Here is a 17,265-nt window from a genome sequence, read left to right on the forward strand (position 1 = left end):
TGCAGAGCTAAAATCTAAATGGAACAAAATTTTATACACAAAAAGATAAACTGGCTATCAGTAAAAACAATTATACAATTATGACACTATTTTTGCAAATTAGAAAATAAAATACAAGTAATGCTATCATTTTATCCATATTGGTATGCCTTGTTTTCTCTGCTGGAGAAACAAATATCTACAGTGTTTGGTTTAATAACTATTCCGCGAAAAATGAACAAACACACCTGTTAAAGCCTGAAGCAGACATCTGTACAGCACCCCAAATTTCCTTGGAAAATCACACCTCCACTCTCTGCTCCTGTGGTTTAGGTAAAGTGAACCCCACTCTAGCCCTGCGTTTTGGGGTAATCTTTTTTTTATGAATCAGCACATTATATTCTCTTGGCCACAATAATCTAATTGGTCTTGGATGGGCCTATGAGAGTCAATGAGCTACAATAAGATTTTGTGGCAGCTTCTGGTAAAGTAATTCTTGCTCCTTCCTGTGGAATATGAGGGTGAAGGGAGAGCTACTGTGCCATCCTGTGATACAAGGGAAGAGTCTGTCTGAGAAGGGGGCCAACAGAGCAAGAGAGAGGCCAACATGAAGACCTAAGGAAGAATCTCTGAGTCCTGAATCCAGCCATCCCTGCAGCTACGCCACCTGTGGATTTTTACACAACAGAAGCCATTAAACAACCTTTTTTGCTTAAGCCGTTAAGGGTTGGGTTTTCTGTTATCTGCAATCAGAGAGTCCCAACTATTACCATTACCTATTATCTTGCAGTGACCATGGCCGACTCCCAGCTCAGGATCCATCTCCCCCTTCCTAAGGGTACCTCGACATTCATTCAGCTATCACCCCTCTCCAATTCAGCTGATGTGTTCAGGGGAAGCTGACCCCACTGATCAGGGCATGGCATTTCTTCATTATAGGGATTGGCTCAGGAATGGGCACATGACCCATTAGGATAATGAGAGTAAGTACCAATAGAATTCAAGACAATAGAGTAACAGGAGAACAAAGCTATGGCTTCAGGGCAACGTATTTCCTCATTCTTAAATTAATGCCATGGAAAGCAAGGGTGTCTCTCTCCCTGTGGACACTGATATGTGCAGACCTGAAGGCTGACACTGCTATGGTTCTACTGTTTCCAGCCAGAGCCTGAGCCCGGATGAGCCGTGCTGATTTCAGAGCCTACCTGAGGCCTTGCAGTTACATGAGCCAAAACCATTCCTCACAGTTTAAGTCAACAGAATTTCTGTGACTTCTAATCAAAGTTTTCTAACACATATAATGTGTTAAAATTTAAAATTTTGAATCTATGTAATAACTTTACCCTAGAGAGTAACTTGCTATACAATAAAAATCTGTAACTTAAAATTTAAAATATACCTTTAAATTCTGCAATCTAAAAATCTTGATAGATGTACTGAATTCATAGTATAAACATGGAATGTAAACGATAATCTTATTTGTCCCTCTGCACGAATGGCACAAATATTAGTTAATTTTTCACTTTTTATTTCAAATCACAGAATATTTCTGCCTAATGTTTCATGTTTCAAAGGATCTCACACGACGGGGCCAAATGACTCTCCCCATAAATCCTGGTATATATAAGCCCTAAAATAGAATATTACAGAGGATTTTTTTCCCCTCAATTTGCTGAAAAATTTTCCTCAAGCTCTTCTTCCCCCAATGTTTTTAAGCTTTTGGTTTCCATTCTCCCTAATAATCAGTACACAAATATGAACAGAAAGTGCTGATTACACTTGTGCTTATAATTTGCTGTCACATATCTACAGTATGGTTAGTATACGTATTCTGTTAATAATAAATAGCTACCCTTTATTGAGCAAATGCTTCATGCCAGGCTCCATTAATAATGGACCCTAGAAAACTAGAGATTTCCATGATTTTCCTAGGACTGCTAAATCATCTAAAAGCCTTGGCAGATGTTCCCTGCATCGTTCTAGGCTATGAAGAGGATGAGGGTCTAACACCAGCCATTGGCACATCATGGCTCAGGAACCTCAGAGTGTCTGCAAGATGAAGCTCAATCTGGGGACACACATGGAGTTCCCAAGCAGGCAGGGGAAATGGGGCCTCATCTGGCTTTAAAGCAGAAAGCAAGAGTGAAGTCACACTTATTAAACATTCTGCACAAAGTAATGAGGGAGGCACTGGGAATGCAGATATGTTAACAACTAGGATATAAGGCAGAAGGAAGTACCTGCTAGATATTTACATTATAGAGTTTTATTTTATTATTTCAAACACATCAATCTTATTACTTTAGCCTTGCCACATACATGGTGTAGGAGAGAACTACATGCTACTTAATTCTTTTTCTTCTTCTTCTGAATAATAATGCTAACTTAACCTTTAACAGGCTACTATAAGCTTACAGTCAGTACACGTGCTAAGTATTTTATATGCATATCTCCATTTATTCCTGAGAACAACTCCATGAGATGGTTGTTCCTATTTCCCCCTTTCATATAGACTAGGAGACTGGAGGTATGAAGCAACTTTTAAGACTCCACAGTTAGAAAGAGGAAGAACAGGGTCTTAACTTAAACCCAGGTCTGACACCTGAGTTCATGCTCTTCTCTTTCTGCTTTCCTGTGAAAATATCCGCACGGCTCAAGACAACCCTCAGAAGAAATGAGTGTAGCTTCCCCGACCTGTGACGCCCAGCTGGTGATGGCTGCAGGAATCTCCCACTTGGTCTGGGGGGGTCTCTGCTGCAGGCTGCCAAGCTCGCTGTTGCGCGGCAGTGGGCACAGCAGGAATGGGTGACAGCTTCTCCCGCCAGTGTGGTCCATCCAGATCCATTAAAATTCGTGTTATTCTAAAAAGAAAGTAAGTTTTCTCTTATGGATCATGCAGTTTGCTTTTTATACTACGGAAAGTCACATCAAGAGTAAGACTTACAAAAGTACAGCCTCTGTACTTTCCTGAAGAAAATACAATCTTGAACTATTTGCTGTCCACATAAACTGTCTTCAAATGGACTTTTAAAAGTTACCAAAAATGATGTAGGTTTAGATCCTTTCTGTATCAGAAGAAAAAATTGAGACATTTCTAATTGGTTTAAAAAATTTTTTTAATGTATATGCAATAAAATTTTAATTTTTGAAAAAGTGAAATATAAAACTACAATTTAGGAGGCCTAGAAGAAATGTCCCACATAACGTTTTATATAATTACTAAATTGATAATGTATTACTCTTGAGAATAATCAGAAGTACATTAGAATTTCTATGCCCAAACTGTACACTTAAGACAAGTGTACACGACTGGCTGCTAACTGATGAGGGCTAGCTGTCACGTGGAATATTGCTTTGTCTTAAAACACTTACATGTGGTTAAGATACTCTTACCTTGTGTTTTTTTTCATCTCTAAAATTCCACTTATTTTGTTTTCACATGCATACAGATGAAAGAACAGGATATTGGAGTCTACTATGAAGGCCCCTGCATTAATGACATGTACTAAGGGCCATCATAAAATTCAGATTAACACCCCCAATTATCACTTTCTCACTATTTTAAACATACAAAATATCATACTTAGATTTAAAAACAAAATTGAATTATGTCTTTGGGATGAATCTGGTTTAAAAAAGGTGATCCCCAAGACTGAGAAGGTTTATTGGTAACTAGTAGAATGCATTCAAGTTAGTTAACTCAGTAGTACTTTTTGTGTGGAAAATTTTTATTATTTATATAGAGTCAAATGTAATACACATACTTTCCCTACAGTTTCTTAAACTGAAATTTCAAGAGTAATCTTTGATTATGATAACCAAATCTCGTATATTTTACTGTAAAAAAAATAAATTTGAAAAATAATGTATAACCACCCACAACTGTAGAAGAAAAAGAAGCTTTAGAAAAAAGAATTTTCAAGCAAAACCTGTATTACCAGCAGAGAGGAAGGAAGAAGCAGCTGAAAAGAGATGATGTGTTGCCAGGGAGTAAATAAGTATATGCAGGGAAATTTAACATATAAGATTCCTGGAGAGGAAGAGAGGAAAATGGTTAATGGAAGACAAAAGCAAAATAAACACAGATGTTTAACTTTAAAAAGAAAAAAAAAAAAGAGCCGCTGTTTCTTAGATGGAAAAGCAAGCATAAATATGGGATTCATGAAAAGGAATAGTGAAATTTTAAAAATGGATATTTTATAGAAAAATACAGAAGGCAAAACCAGACAAAGCCTCCTCATCTTCTTATAAAATGATGTATCAGCAAGAACCATTCAATTAAAAAAATGAATGAGTCTTAAAAGTTGATTTGTATAAAAGAACCTTCTTGGGTACATATAAAAAGTATAATACAATCCTCAAAAAGCTAAACATAGAATTACCATATGACCCAGCAATTCCACTCCTAGGTAAACACCAAAAGGAACTGAAAACAGGTATGCAAACAAAAACTTGTACACCAATACTCAGAGCAGGACTATTCACAACAGCCAAAAGTTGGAAACAACCCAAATGTCCATCAACAGATGAATGGATAAACAAAATGTGGTATACACATACAGTGGAATATTACTCAGCCATAAAAAGAAATGAAGTACTCACACATGCTACACCATGGATGAACCCTGAAAACGTTATGCTAAGTGAAAGAAGCCAGACACAAAAGATACATATTCTATGACTCCATTTATATGAACTATCCAGAATAGGTAAATGATAGAGACAGAAAGCAGATTAGTAGTTGCCAGAGGCTGAGAGAAGGGAGGATGAGGAGTGACTGCTTAATGCGGACAGAGTTCCCTTTTGAAGTGATGAAATGTTTAGAACTAGATAGAGGTGGTGGTTGCACAATATTGTGACTGTACTAAGGGCCACTAAATTGCACACTTTAAAATAGTTAATTTTACGTTATGTGAATTTTACTTCAATTTTTTAAAAAAGTGCAATGCAGAGGGTTCAGAAATGTTAGTAATTGGAGTTTCTCAGACACATATTTCTCCCTTCAGACCACTCAATTTATCACTATGAACTAGATTTCCTAAAATATCTTTACAACAGGCCCCTCCTCTCGGTCAGATATTTCAGGTGTTTTCACGAGAACCCCTAACTCTGTGAAAAGATCCTACTTTCCCCAACTATCTTGGAGACTACCAGACAGAGGGACAAATTAAAAGCAGAGCTCCAAAGCCCAGGAGTGAACTCTGCTCTCTCTGCTGGAGAATGTACTCATTCAACACATTTTTACTGAGGTTATCTACTGTACAAGGTACTGCAACTACAAAGATGGATAAAACACAACTCCTGACCTCAAGGAACTCCTAGTAGAATGAGAGAAAAAGGATTTTACAAAAAGAGAGGGACAGAGAATTTACAAACAATATGGCGGCTGGTAATAAAAGAAGGCACAGGGTTCTGGGGGCACCGAGGAAAGGAGCCTAAAGTGCATGTTTGGTGGGGGGAGATGGGTGGATCAGGAAAGTCGTTTCCTAGGGGAAGCAAGTCCTCTCCTAAAGAATGAGAAGGAATTAACCAGACAAAAAGGGGGAAAGGGCCTTTAGGCACATATGAGGAGGCAGCAGATGACATGCAGTAGGGGACTATGCAGCAGGACAGCTCCCAGGTGACACTGCCTGACTTTATAAGCTTGAGATCAAGGAGGTTTGACCTAGTCCCACTCAAGATCCAATAACCAACATATATCCCTTTCTTCCAGTCAGGCTGGAGTCAGACAGGTTCTATGTGACCAGAGAGGAAGCTCCAGGGAACGGCTGCCGGCTCCACATCCAGATCTTTCCAACAGTTTTCTCCAAAGTGCAGTGGGACCACGTGGGAGGTAAGGCATGATTTTAAAAAATGAATTAATACGAAACATGCCATTCTCATTTTCTACAGTTTTGCTCACGGTTTCCTCATGTTCTGTCTGTGCCTTTCAAAGACCACCTCAAGTGCTCTCTCTGCAACAACTGCAGCCCACACAGAGAAAGGCAGCCTGACCTCTCTGTGCTCCCCTACCTTACTGACAGACTCACACTTGGGGATAATCTGTCTTATGTTCAGTTTTTCCCCTAGCTATATTCTAGTCTGCTTAAAGACAGAGACTATGCCATTTTTTCCCTTATTGTCTTTTTGGCGGTAGTGGGGCATGGTACAGTAGACCAACACAGGGCACAGCGTAACACACAAATACTTAAGAAGTTATACTTTGGATGAATAGGATCAGAAAATACTATACATTACTAGAAATGTTATCCAACTAGTAATTTTCAAATTTCACCTGAAAGCAATTTATGAAGTCTGGAAATTCTTACCTTCCCATTCTCACTCAGGGGGTAAATAGGTTATAATATAAATTAGATCCAAATTCTTTGCTATTTCAGCATTATAAATTAATACTCATACTAGATGAGTATCTATTTAAAGGGCATATAACACAAATATCTAGCAGGCTCATGAAGACATCCATTCTCCTGAGGAGAAACAACAGATATGTTTCCACTGACAGATGTGGAGCCAATGAACATCTGCAAATCCTGTAGGAGAAGAAGATTCAACATGGCAGTTTTCACTATATTTTTGGATCTTGTCCTAGAATTACTACTGATGTATGACATCTCTGAAAACCAACCTTCCTAACTCCACAGATATTTACAAATAGTAAAATTAAATTCTGTGCATTTTGAGCAGCACAAAAGAGCTATTCCCTGTGCTATTAAAAAAAAAAAAAGAATATTCACTGAACAGTAATAAATGGACCCGGAAACAAACATAAAGGTGTTAGAGGACAACTCAAAATGTATTATGAGACAGTTAGAAATTAAGCTAGAGAGAGAGAACCATTTGGTTTTGATGGAGTGAAAGAAGGCAATCATTCATATAAAGTAAATAACTGAGAACACGTCTACACTTCGACATCATTCTTGAAGGAGGGGAAGAAAAAAAATCGAATTACATTATAAAACAACTAGACCTCAGGTAGCTGCCTCAGATTAAGTTACCTGTTAACACTGTCATTTGCTAGCTGGATTCCGCAGTCTATTTGCAACACTGTTTTATAATCCACATAAGCTTTCTGATACTGCTCTAAAGTTTCATAGGCCATTGCTCGTCGAAGAAGAGGTTTGATTGAGAAGGGATGAAGTTCCAGAGCCCTAAAGAAGACAAAAATATTACACGTCATTTGATTTACAAATAAGTCTTTAACTTATACTAACTATAGTACTGGACTCCCCAAAACATACATATCTGATATTTCATCGTGGAGACCTGGCAACATACCAGAAAGGCAAACCCAGAGTAGCAGAGCAATCAAACCTGCAGTCACTCCCTTTCTTTTAGACCGGCACCAAAGCACTCACGATTTACTTCCCCCACTGAGCCCGAGCTCCCAGCAGCAGGCATTGCGCCTCACCCTCCTCAAGGCCGGCACAGAGCTTGCCACGGCACCAGGCACAGAGTAGGCTTTCAACAGATTCTTGTTATTGACAGATTAAAAAGAAAATTTTTATTTGCACTTATGTGTTTAATAGCCAGCCCTGGTGGTCTAGTGGTCAAGATTCGGCGCTCTCACCTTGGTGGCCCGGGTTCATTCCCCAGTCAGGAATGACCACCCGTCTGTTGCTGTCTTACTGCGGTGGCTGAGTGTTGCCATGATACTGAAAGCTATGCCACCAGTATTTCAAATACCAGTAGTGTCACCCATGGTGGACAGGTTTCAGTGGAGCTTCCAGACTAAAACTAGGAAGAAGGACCTGGCCACACACTTCTGAAAAAATTGGCCATGAAAACCCTATGAATAGCAGTGGAGCATTGTCAGATATACCGCCAGAAGGTGAGAGGATGGGGAAAAAGACTGGGCAACATTCTGCTCTGCTGTACACAGGATCGCTAGGAGTCGGAACTGACTCAACAGCACTAACAACATATTTAATAAAGCACCTTAGCACAGAACCACAAAAACTTGCATTACATTTTGAAAATCAGCTTTCTTAAACTTAATATAGTTTATCATGATTTACTTGCTGCCAAAAGTCTTCAAAAATAGACCAGAGGGAATCAAGGAAGCAAGCATACAATGATTTCTTGTAAGTCATGAATTTTCATCTTGCACTATTTAGTTTATGAAGTATTTCCAATATCACTAGAGATATATTCCAAGGTTATGTTCCTTGATTTTGTTTGAAGTAACTGTTTAAAGCTACTTCACTACTTAATGTACTTCATTGTATTCTGAAATAAAGCATACAATCAAAAGACCAAATTTACGAATGAAAACTATTGTACTCTTAGTTTTAACAAAATGAACTGAAACTGCACAGAAGGACTTTGTGCAGAGATGCTATGAAGAGCCTGCTTTCCGTGTAACCCACTAACGAGATCCGCAGCACTCTCTCCACACTGGGGACTGCAGGTTTGCTTTCCGGTTAACTCGATGCTACAAGCAGCTTACATATCAGATACTTAACTTGCTGCAGGAAAGCATGAGTGAGGGCTGCTTTGCTTTACTTTTTTCCAATAGTCTTACAGATCTGCTATCTATTCCTGTCTACAGTGACCTGGCAAGGAGGAAGCTCTGATAGAACATTTGCTATGTGCTAGCCACTGTAGACTTTCTCATCTAATCTCACAACAAGTCTGAAAGGTAAATATTAATACGTTCATTTTGCAGGTGAAGAAATGGAGAGACACATGGAGCACTCTGCCCACATGTCAGTTCTTTTGAATTTAAGCTTCAAAAAGGCAAGGGCATTGCCTATCCTGAGTACCACTACATTCCCAGTGCCTAGATCAACGCTGGGGCCATGAGAGGCACTCAGCAAGCACCTCCGGAATGAACCCTCAGAGCCCACACTCTTTCTACCACAAACACACACAAAAACACTACAAATAAGGGGATTGGAGTCATCTGCCACTCAAACTCCTCCACAATTCTCCACATTGTACAGATACTCAACTCCATGTGTGGGTGTGCTCCTGAAATCTGAAGTTGTTCTACAAATGTCATTAAACCTAATAAGCTTCATCTCTCTGAAAAAGAACCAATTTTGCTCTGCCTAGGTGTTACGATTATGGGTGATTTTAATGACCTCCTTTGTGCTGTCCTGGGTTTTAAAATTTTTTCTATAATAGCTATGTGTTACTTTTGTACTAGTAAAAGTTATTTAAAAAATAAAATTAAAATCAAGTAAAAACACTTAAAACATTAGAAAACAGATCTCTGGGCAACAGGATCTATCACCTGTACCATTGCCTTAAATCTAGCTTAGTTTAATGCTTAGCGGATATTAATAACACGAACAGAAATTAGAAATTGTAAATATATAAATACTTCACAGCCACATGACTACCCCCATTTCACCAGACTTCCACTGACCAAGACACTATTTATCCACTCAAGATGGCCCTGAGAAAGGTGTGGAATCTAAAATTGGGATGATGCATATAATTTTTAGCACCCCTGACTAGTATATGCAAGGCTTTTTCTCTTTAACGACAATCCTGAAAACGAATATGAGCTTATAAATGGAAATTCCACTAGGAAAAAAAAAGCATCTATTCATAAAAACAAACAAACAGAGAGAACTGTTAAACCAGAGTTTAGAAAAGTTTAACTATTCAAGTTAACACAGTTAAGACCCTAGAGAGTCTTCTAATTTCAAGTCTGTCAGAGAGCAGCAAAGACGAGCAAGACCAGAGAATTACTAGGCAACATTCATTCGTATTGAGTCTGTCAAAATATCCTCAGTGGAAAGTCACTGAAAGATTTTCCGTGTGGTTTAGTTAACCTAAAAAGGTTCTCTGACAGATGGGAAAAGTGAAGATTTTTTTTAGCTGATAATTATGAGAGAATAAGAAGTAATTTCTAGAATAATGGTTTTAAACTTTTGCTTAGGCATCATAACCCTGTTCCACATTCCACCTGGAAGCCTGTGGTGAGGAAAGGGGCAGGGCGGAGCCCCTGGAGCTCCTCAAACACTACCCGCCCAGCAGCGACTCTCTCTTGACATGCCCCTGGGAAACCTCTCAGGAGTGCTTCAGCGTGGGTCCCGGGAGTTCAGACACTAAAAATCAAATACTTTTCCCCCACAATGCATGGTTATTTCATAGGTTCCCACCTCCCCCTTATTTAAAATTTTGCCCCCATGAGTTTTTCTTTTTTGATGTTTGACTCCTGCTACCACTTGTCTTGTAATAAGGGCTCCTGGAACACAAAACAACTCTCCAAGGAGCAAAGATAATGAACTGAAAACCTAAAAAACAGGCTTCCTTTAAAATGTATGCAATCTTTTTGAGGTAAAGAGAAACACAGTCATATTTCTGCTAATAAATGATTCCTAGTTCATACAGATTTAAACATATCCATATTTCAACATGTTCACAAAAGCAAATCATGGTTTCTTTGGCATTAAAATGAGACTGAGAATCACCGTTTTGGAGTAAAATCATCTCAGGCCCCTTACGCTGGGACTCAAATGCCAGGGACCAAATAAAACACCTAGGTAGGCCGATCTCTAGGGAGGTCAGTACGAACCAGCAGAGCCAGATTTCTCAGCCTAGAACACAGCTCTTATCTCAAGACACCTTACTTAAAGCACCGCCCACCTCCCTCCCCCGCAGGCCATCTCCTGCTCTCCCCCAGGATAAACCTCCATTCTAGCCTCCCTAGACACCAGGGCTGGAGTACCATCGTTGACTGCCTCCTGGGCCCACACTGAAACACAACACATTTTAGCAAGAAAATGTCTGCCACCTTAAATGATCTCACTGAAAGACAAAGTGAGTCCACTGTTTTAAGTAGCCCCTAACTGTAGGGGTCCCAAGTTTTAACTAAAGAGTTCTGAACTTGCTCACTATAAGAAGACGTAAGACAAGTCGGAAGGGTAACGTATTAGCAACAGACACTTGAGCTGAAATTTTCTTGGCCGCAAATCACAACGTGCCTGATATTCTGCAAATTCACATGGTCTTATTTGTTAGTTATGGGCAGTGGTAAATGTTTAACAACCAGCTCTCCTGGGAAAAAAGCCCAGATTTGTGGCATTTGCCAATTTTCATGGTATTAGTACTCCAACCACAGCAGATCTCAAACTACCAGCTTGACTTCAACCAGCTCACGAAATCCTGAAAATGTAACACTTAGCTAGTGTGAGCTAGCGCAACAGTGGATGGGATCTAAAGACAGGCCAAAGTGAATATAAATATTATTTATTTTAAATTTGAATACGTAAAATTCGCAAAAAATCCAAGCACCTCAAGGCATTCTTTTTAGACTGTACACACACAGATACTAGCAAGTTTTTACCCAGATGGGTAAACTGATACGACCAATGAAAAAAATAATAAATTGTTCACCTTATAATCAGGGTGTCCACATAAGTTAGTGTCCAAACTAGGGCTTCAGAGAGTGAAAAGGGGTGATATTAATAATTATACCAGACAAGAGGAGTAAACCAAGACTGTGAAGGTCAAACCAGGACATACGACTTCTTATTTTGTAGATGCACTAATAAAAGCTTCTTTCCAAAGGGCTCCTGAAGCAGGCTTATTACTTAATGGTTAAAGAACACAATACTTTTTACTCATGTAAATATATTCATCCATCTCAGCATGTAACTTGTTGAGTACCATGGGTGACTGCCGTGCTTGTGGGATGCAAACCTGTGTAAAACATGGTTCCTGACCTCAAAGAGCTTACAATCTGATGCAGTGGATGACACAAGTACCTACAGGTGTGACAGTGACAGTGCAAGCATTATAGACGTGCCAATGACCAGGGACCTGAGGTGACCAGGAAGACAGGAGAGAGCAGCTGAGCAGGGATTTCAGAAGCAAAGATGTACAGACGGCATTACAGACAGTGGACCAAATGGGAGCAGAAAGCTTGTTTTGGGGGCAACGCGGTGACAGAGGAGTTCATAATTGTTTGGAAGACCATACTGAGCCACTGAACACCTGTTTGAAACAGTCTGGACAAAATAATGCTTCAGGAAAAGTTATTCTGATGCTACAGTGGACTGGAGGAGGCAAAGAGAGTAGGTAGAAGGCTTCTCCAGGAGTCTAGGATTGCTATGAAGAAAGCATGCACTAATGTAGCAGCAGTGGAAATGAAAGGAGTGTGCACAATCTTCTATAACTGTCTTCATATGTGAAACAGAATTTATGATTTTTATGTATTAATCAATTCACATACCTTAAAACTGTCTTAAGAAATTAGACTCTTATGCAGAAAATTTAGAAGGATATTAAATGCTGCACTCATCACACTGAAATGATAATCTCTCGACAAACCTGAACACGGGCAGTTTACCTGTTACAATCTTGAATACATCCACTGCAGTTTCCTTCTTTCAGGTAACACGCTGCTCTATTTGAATATAAGACACTTAGATCATCTGCACTTCCACTTCCTAAAATCACATTTAATTAAACACAGTTAAAATCCATTAGCAAAATCACAGTTCACCAGAATGAGATGACAACAGAGGTCTCCAGGGGCACCGCAGTCCTACAGACTGCTGATAATGCAGAGCTCCGAGCAGCTGGCTGTGCCCGCACTGGCCACAGGGAAAGCCCGTAAGGGACACACCAAACCTGCCTCGCCCGGGCACATGCTACGCATTCCAGGGACTGCTCCCGGCGATCAGGTCACACCGCGCTGGGTCACCAGGAAGGAATGTACAGACGCAAACGCCTGTCATTCAGGAAGTGCCTGCGCCTCTCCCGCGGTGGAGCTCCCTCACCTGCAGGCTCCAGCTGCGCTATCGCCGCCGAGTACCGGACGGCCGCCTCGGCGAACTGCCCGCTCTTGAACAGCTCGTTGCCCTGGCTCTTCAGGCCGGCGGGGCCGACCGGGGCGGGCGGCGGCGCGCCGGAACCGGGGAGCGCGGCGGCCGCGGCGGGGTCCCCGGCGCCCCGCCCGCCGCCCGGGTGCCCGTTGGCGCTGCCCGGCGTCGCGGGGGCCGGCGGGCGGCCCCGCTTGTCCGCGCCGGCCCCGGGCGCCCGGCCCCGCCGCGGCGCGCCCCTCTCCGGCCGCTTGCCGCCCTCGCTTTTGCCGGTCAGCTTCTTCTGGATGTTGCCCATGGCGCCCGGCTCGGCGGCGCGCCCGGCTCCCGTCGGCTCGGCGGCCTCTGTGGGAAGTAGATGCGGGAAGTGAGCGTTTGCATCATCAGGAGAAACTACCCGAGGCCGCGGGGGTGCCCGGCGAAGAGGCGCGGCGCCGCCGCCCGCAGGGGCGTGTTCGCCGGGGAAGCCGGGCTGGCGCCGCCCCTCGGCGGAGCGCGGCGGTTCCGGCCCTCCGGGGTCCGTCCGCCCCAGCGCTGGCTGCGGAGGCCGGGGGCTCCCGAGCCCCTGGGGCTTCGCCGGCCAGGACAGCAGCCAAGCCCGTATTTAACTCTTTAAACGCTGAAGGGCTTGTGACGTGAAAACCGGCATTTCGAAATCCTAACCTCATCAAAGCATTATGTGCCGAGATAGATCTTAGAAAACATATACTTTTTTTCTATTTATAATTTATGATTGAATGAATGAAGTCACTAAAACTTGAATACACTAATTGCACCCAAGGTTAGGGTACCCCCATTTTAGAGGACTGGGAGAAAAAGATCATTTGAAAGAAAAATAAAGTCCAAGTGATTTTTAAGTCATTTTAAAGTGAATTTAGCAAAGAAGTCACATAAAATAAGTACCTAATATTTTGAGCTTCAAGTGAGCCTTAAAAAGATTGTAAATTTCTTTGATCTTGATTAAAAGATTTCATGTATTAATCATACCTTTAATAATTGATTACTGAATCTACTATTTTTAAAATATGAAAATGTATAAATATTTCACTGATGGGTGAACAAAGCAATTCATCATTTCAAAGCACTGTTAAAAAGCACTTAAAGACTACAGAGATTTCTAAGCTTTTTTTAACAAGTTCAAATCTGATTCTTAAGATTCTATTTATTTATTTTCCCCCCAAAGCCCCAGTAGATAGTTGTATGTCATAGCTGCACATCCTTCTAGTTGCTGTACGTGGGACTCGGCCTCAGGATGGACGGCGAAGTGGTGCCTCGGTGCGCGCCCGGGATCCGAACCCGGGCCACCAGCATCGGAGCGCGTGCACTTAACCACCAAGCCACAGGGCCCGCCCTCAAATCTGATTCTTAATAGATATATTTTCCATTCTGTTTCATGAATGGTAAAGCCAGGATTTGAAGCACAGAGAGAATAGAAAAACCACAAATATTTAAATGAAAATCAATGGATCGTCACCATAAGGCAAGCATTGAGTATAAAAACACACTAATTAATAAATAGAGTTTTCTGTACAGCGGAATAACATCCAATTTTGGATCACTAACTAAAAGGGGCTTAATTATTAAAACAATAAAAAGATCTTGTTATAGCCATAGGTCCCCAGACTGGACCCAGTAGGAATATTAGAGCAAGGCGCCAGTCCTCTTCATCTGGTATCTGCTACTCAAGTCCCCACCCGTCATAAAAACATGTGGGAGCACAAGTCAGTGTCAGCAGAAACAATGGACAAATTCGTATTATTTTCCATCCCCTTGTATGTTACCCCTCCATGTCTGACCAATACTATTACTAAATAGTATTGTTTATTTAGAACTTAATATGGGTCAAGACCTTTACATACATTATCATTTTTCATTATCATTAATCCTCATACCAAGTATTATCATCTCCACTTTACAAATGAGGCAAAAGAGACACAAGGAAGAAGGTAAGGAATTCGCTTAAACAGAGAGCTAGAAACCAGCATAACTGGGATTCCAATGAAATGAACTGAATACAAAGCTGCACCTCTTTCCTTAAGATTGAAATGTCCCTGGACACCTTTGCCAGTCTCTGCAAAGGTAAGCAGAGGTCCGAACGTGAAAGACCTGTGAGTCCTGTTGGGCACTGCACTACCTGTGGGACATTCCAGAGGAGTTGTTCAGGAGGTGGCTCCAAATGTAGATCAGAGGAGTGGCTTTATCTAGAGACACTGACTTGGGAGTTGCTGGCATTTAAAGGATCATCAAGGTTTGGGTGTGGATGGGGTCACTCAGATCTTCTAAAGGATCCCTGAGAAATACTAACACTTAAAGAATGACCAGAGGAAGAATCTCCAGTGGAGACAGAGGAGTACCTAGAAATGTATTCTGCCTCCGAAACTAAGAAGAAAGAGTATTTCAGGGAGAAAAGAGTCAACAATAACAAATATCAAAGGAAGGGACAGCCAACAATGTTGACTGCCTAAGGACTAAAGGGAACCATTAGATCTAAAGACCAAAGGACTTCAGTAGCCTTGGGTGGGATAGTTTGGGTAACTGGTAGATGCAAAAATCTTCAACAAAATACTAGGAAACTGAATCCAACAGCATATTAAAAGCATTATAGGGCCGGCCCTGTGGCTTAGCGGTTAAGTGCGTGCACTCCGCTACTGACGGCCCAGGGTTCAGATCCTGGGCGCGCGCACCGACGCACCGCTTCTCCAGCCACGCTGAGGCCGCGTCCCACATATAGCAACTAGAAGGATGTACAACTATGACATACAACTCTCTACTGGGGCTTTGGGGAAAAAAAAAAGGAGGAGGATTGGCAATAGATGTTAGCTCAGAGCCGGTCTTCCTCAACAAAAAAGAGGAGGATTGGCATGGATGTTAGCTCAGGGCTGATCCTCCTCACAAAAATAATAATAATAATAATAATAATAATAAATAAATAAAAGCATTATGTACCATGACCAAGTGGGATTTAACTCAAGAATGGAAGAGTAGTTCAACAGTGGAAAATCAATCTATACAACACACCACATTAATAGAACAAGGGGAAAAACCACATGATCATAACTGACACTGAAAAGACATTTGACAAAATCCAACATGCTTTCATGATAAAAACACTAGGATAAAAACTAGGAACAGAAGTGAAACTTCTCAACACAATAAAATACATTTATGAAAAACTCACAGCTAACGTTATACTCAATGGTGAAATCCTGAAAGCTTTCCCCTGATAATCAGGAATAAGACAAGGATGCCATTTTCACCGCAGCTACCAACATTACACTGAAAGTTGTAGCCTGATCAATTAGACAAGAAAAAGAAATAAAAGGCATCCACATGGAATGGAAGAAGTAAAATTATCTCTATTCATAGATGACATGATTATATATATAGAGAGAGATTCTTTGGGATTACATATATATAATATATAAAATATTGTAATATATATGTATGTATATATATTCCCAAAGAATAATACACACACACACAAACCACTACTAGAGTTAATAAGCAAATTCAGCAGAGTTTCAGGGTACAAGATCAACATACAAAATCAGTTGTTTTTATACACTAGCAATGAACAATCCAAAAGGAAATTACAAAAACAATTCCATTTACGATAGCATCCAAAGGAATAAAATATTTAGGAATAAATTTAACCAAGGAGGTGAAAGACTTGTACACTGAAAACTACAAAACATTGCTGAAAGAAGTTAAATAAATGGAAAGATATCTCTTGATCATGGACAGGAAGACTTAATGTTGTTAAGATACCAATACTACCCAAAGCAATCTACAGATTCAACATAATCCCTATCAAAATTCCACAGCCTTTTTTGCAGAAATGGAAAAGCTGCTCCTCAAATTCATATGGAATTACAAGAGGCCCAGAACAGCCAAAACAATCTTGAAAAAGAAGAACAAAATCAAAGGACTCACACTTCTGATTTCAAAACACACTAAAAGCTACAGCAATCAAAACAGTGTTGTCCTGGCAAAAGGATAGGCATAGAGACCAATGGAATAGAGTTGAGAGTCCAGAAATAAACCTATACATCTATGACCCATTGATTTTTGACAAGGGTGCCAAGTCCATTCAATGGGGAAAGAATAGTCTCTTTAACAAATGGTGTTGGGACAACTGGATTTCCACATGCTAAAAAACAAAAGTTGGACTCCTTCTCCCTCATTCAAAATAAATCAATGACCTGAATGTAATAACTAAAATCATAAAACTCTTAGAAGAAAACATAGGGGTAAATCTACATGATCTTGGATTTGACAATGGATTTTTATATATGACACCAAAGGCACAAGCAACAAAAGAAATAATAGATAAAATGGACTCCATCAAAATTAAAAACTTTTGTGCATCAAAGGACATTATCAAGAAAGTAAAAAGACAACCCACAGAATGGGAGAAATTATGTACAAATCATATATCTGATATGGGTCTAGTATCCAGAATATATAAACACTTACAATGCAACAATAAAAAGACAAATAACCTAAT

General features: G+C 40.6%; 1 protein-coding gene across 1 annotated transcript in view; it reads right to left on the reverse strand.

The window, feature by feature from the left end:
- SPAG1 (sperm associated antigen 1) overlaps positions 1–17,265 on the reverse strand; it is a 77,701-nt gene that overhangs the window by 13,110 nt on the left and 47,326 nt on the right. Inside the window, exons 11-14 of the mRNA XM_087447580.1 lie at positions 12,717–13,103; positions 12,284–12,383; positions 6,975–7,127; positions 2,674–2,840 (exon numbers count right to left, since the gene is read on the reverse strand). Of these exons, the coding sequence (XP_087303706.1) occupies positions 2,674–2,840; positions 6,975–7,127; positions 12,284–12,383; positions 12,717–13,103 (807 nt within the window). The remainder of the gene's footprint in view (positions 1–2,673; positions 2,841–6,974; positions 7,128–12,283; positions 12,384–12,716; positions 13,104–17,265) is intronic.

This window comes from Ceratotherium simum, chromosome 23 (genome assembly GCF_057802395.1).
Source record: "Ceratotherium simum simum isolate JZ-2026a chromosome 23, ASM5780239v1, whole genome shotgun sequence".
Taxonomy (NCBI): Eukaryota; Metazoa; Chordata; class Mammalia; order Perissodactyla; family Rhinocerotidae; genus Ceratotherium; species Ceratotherium simum.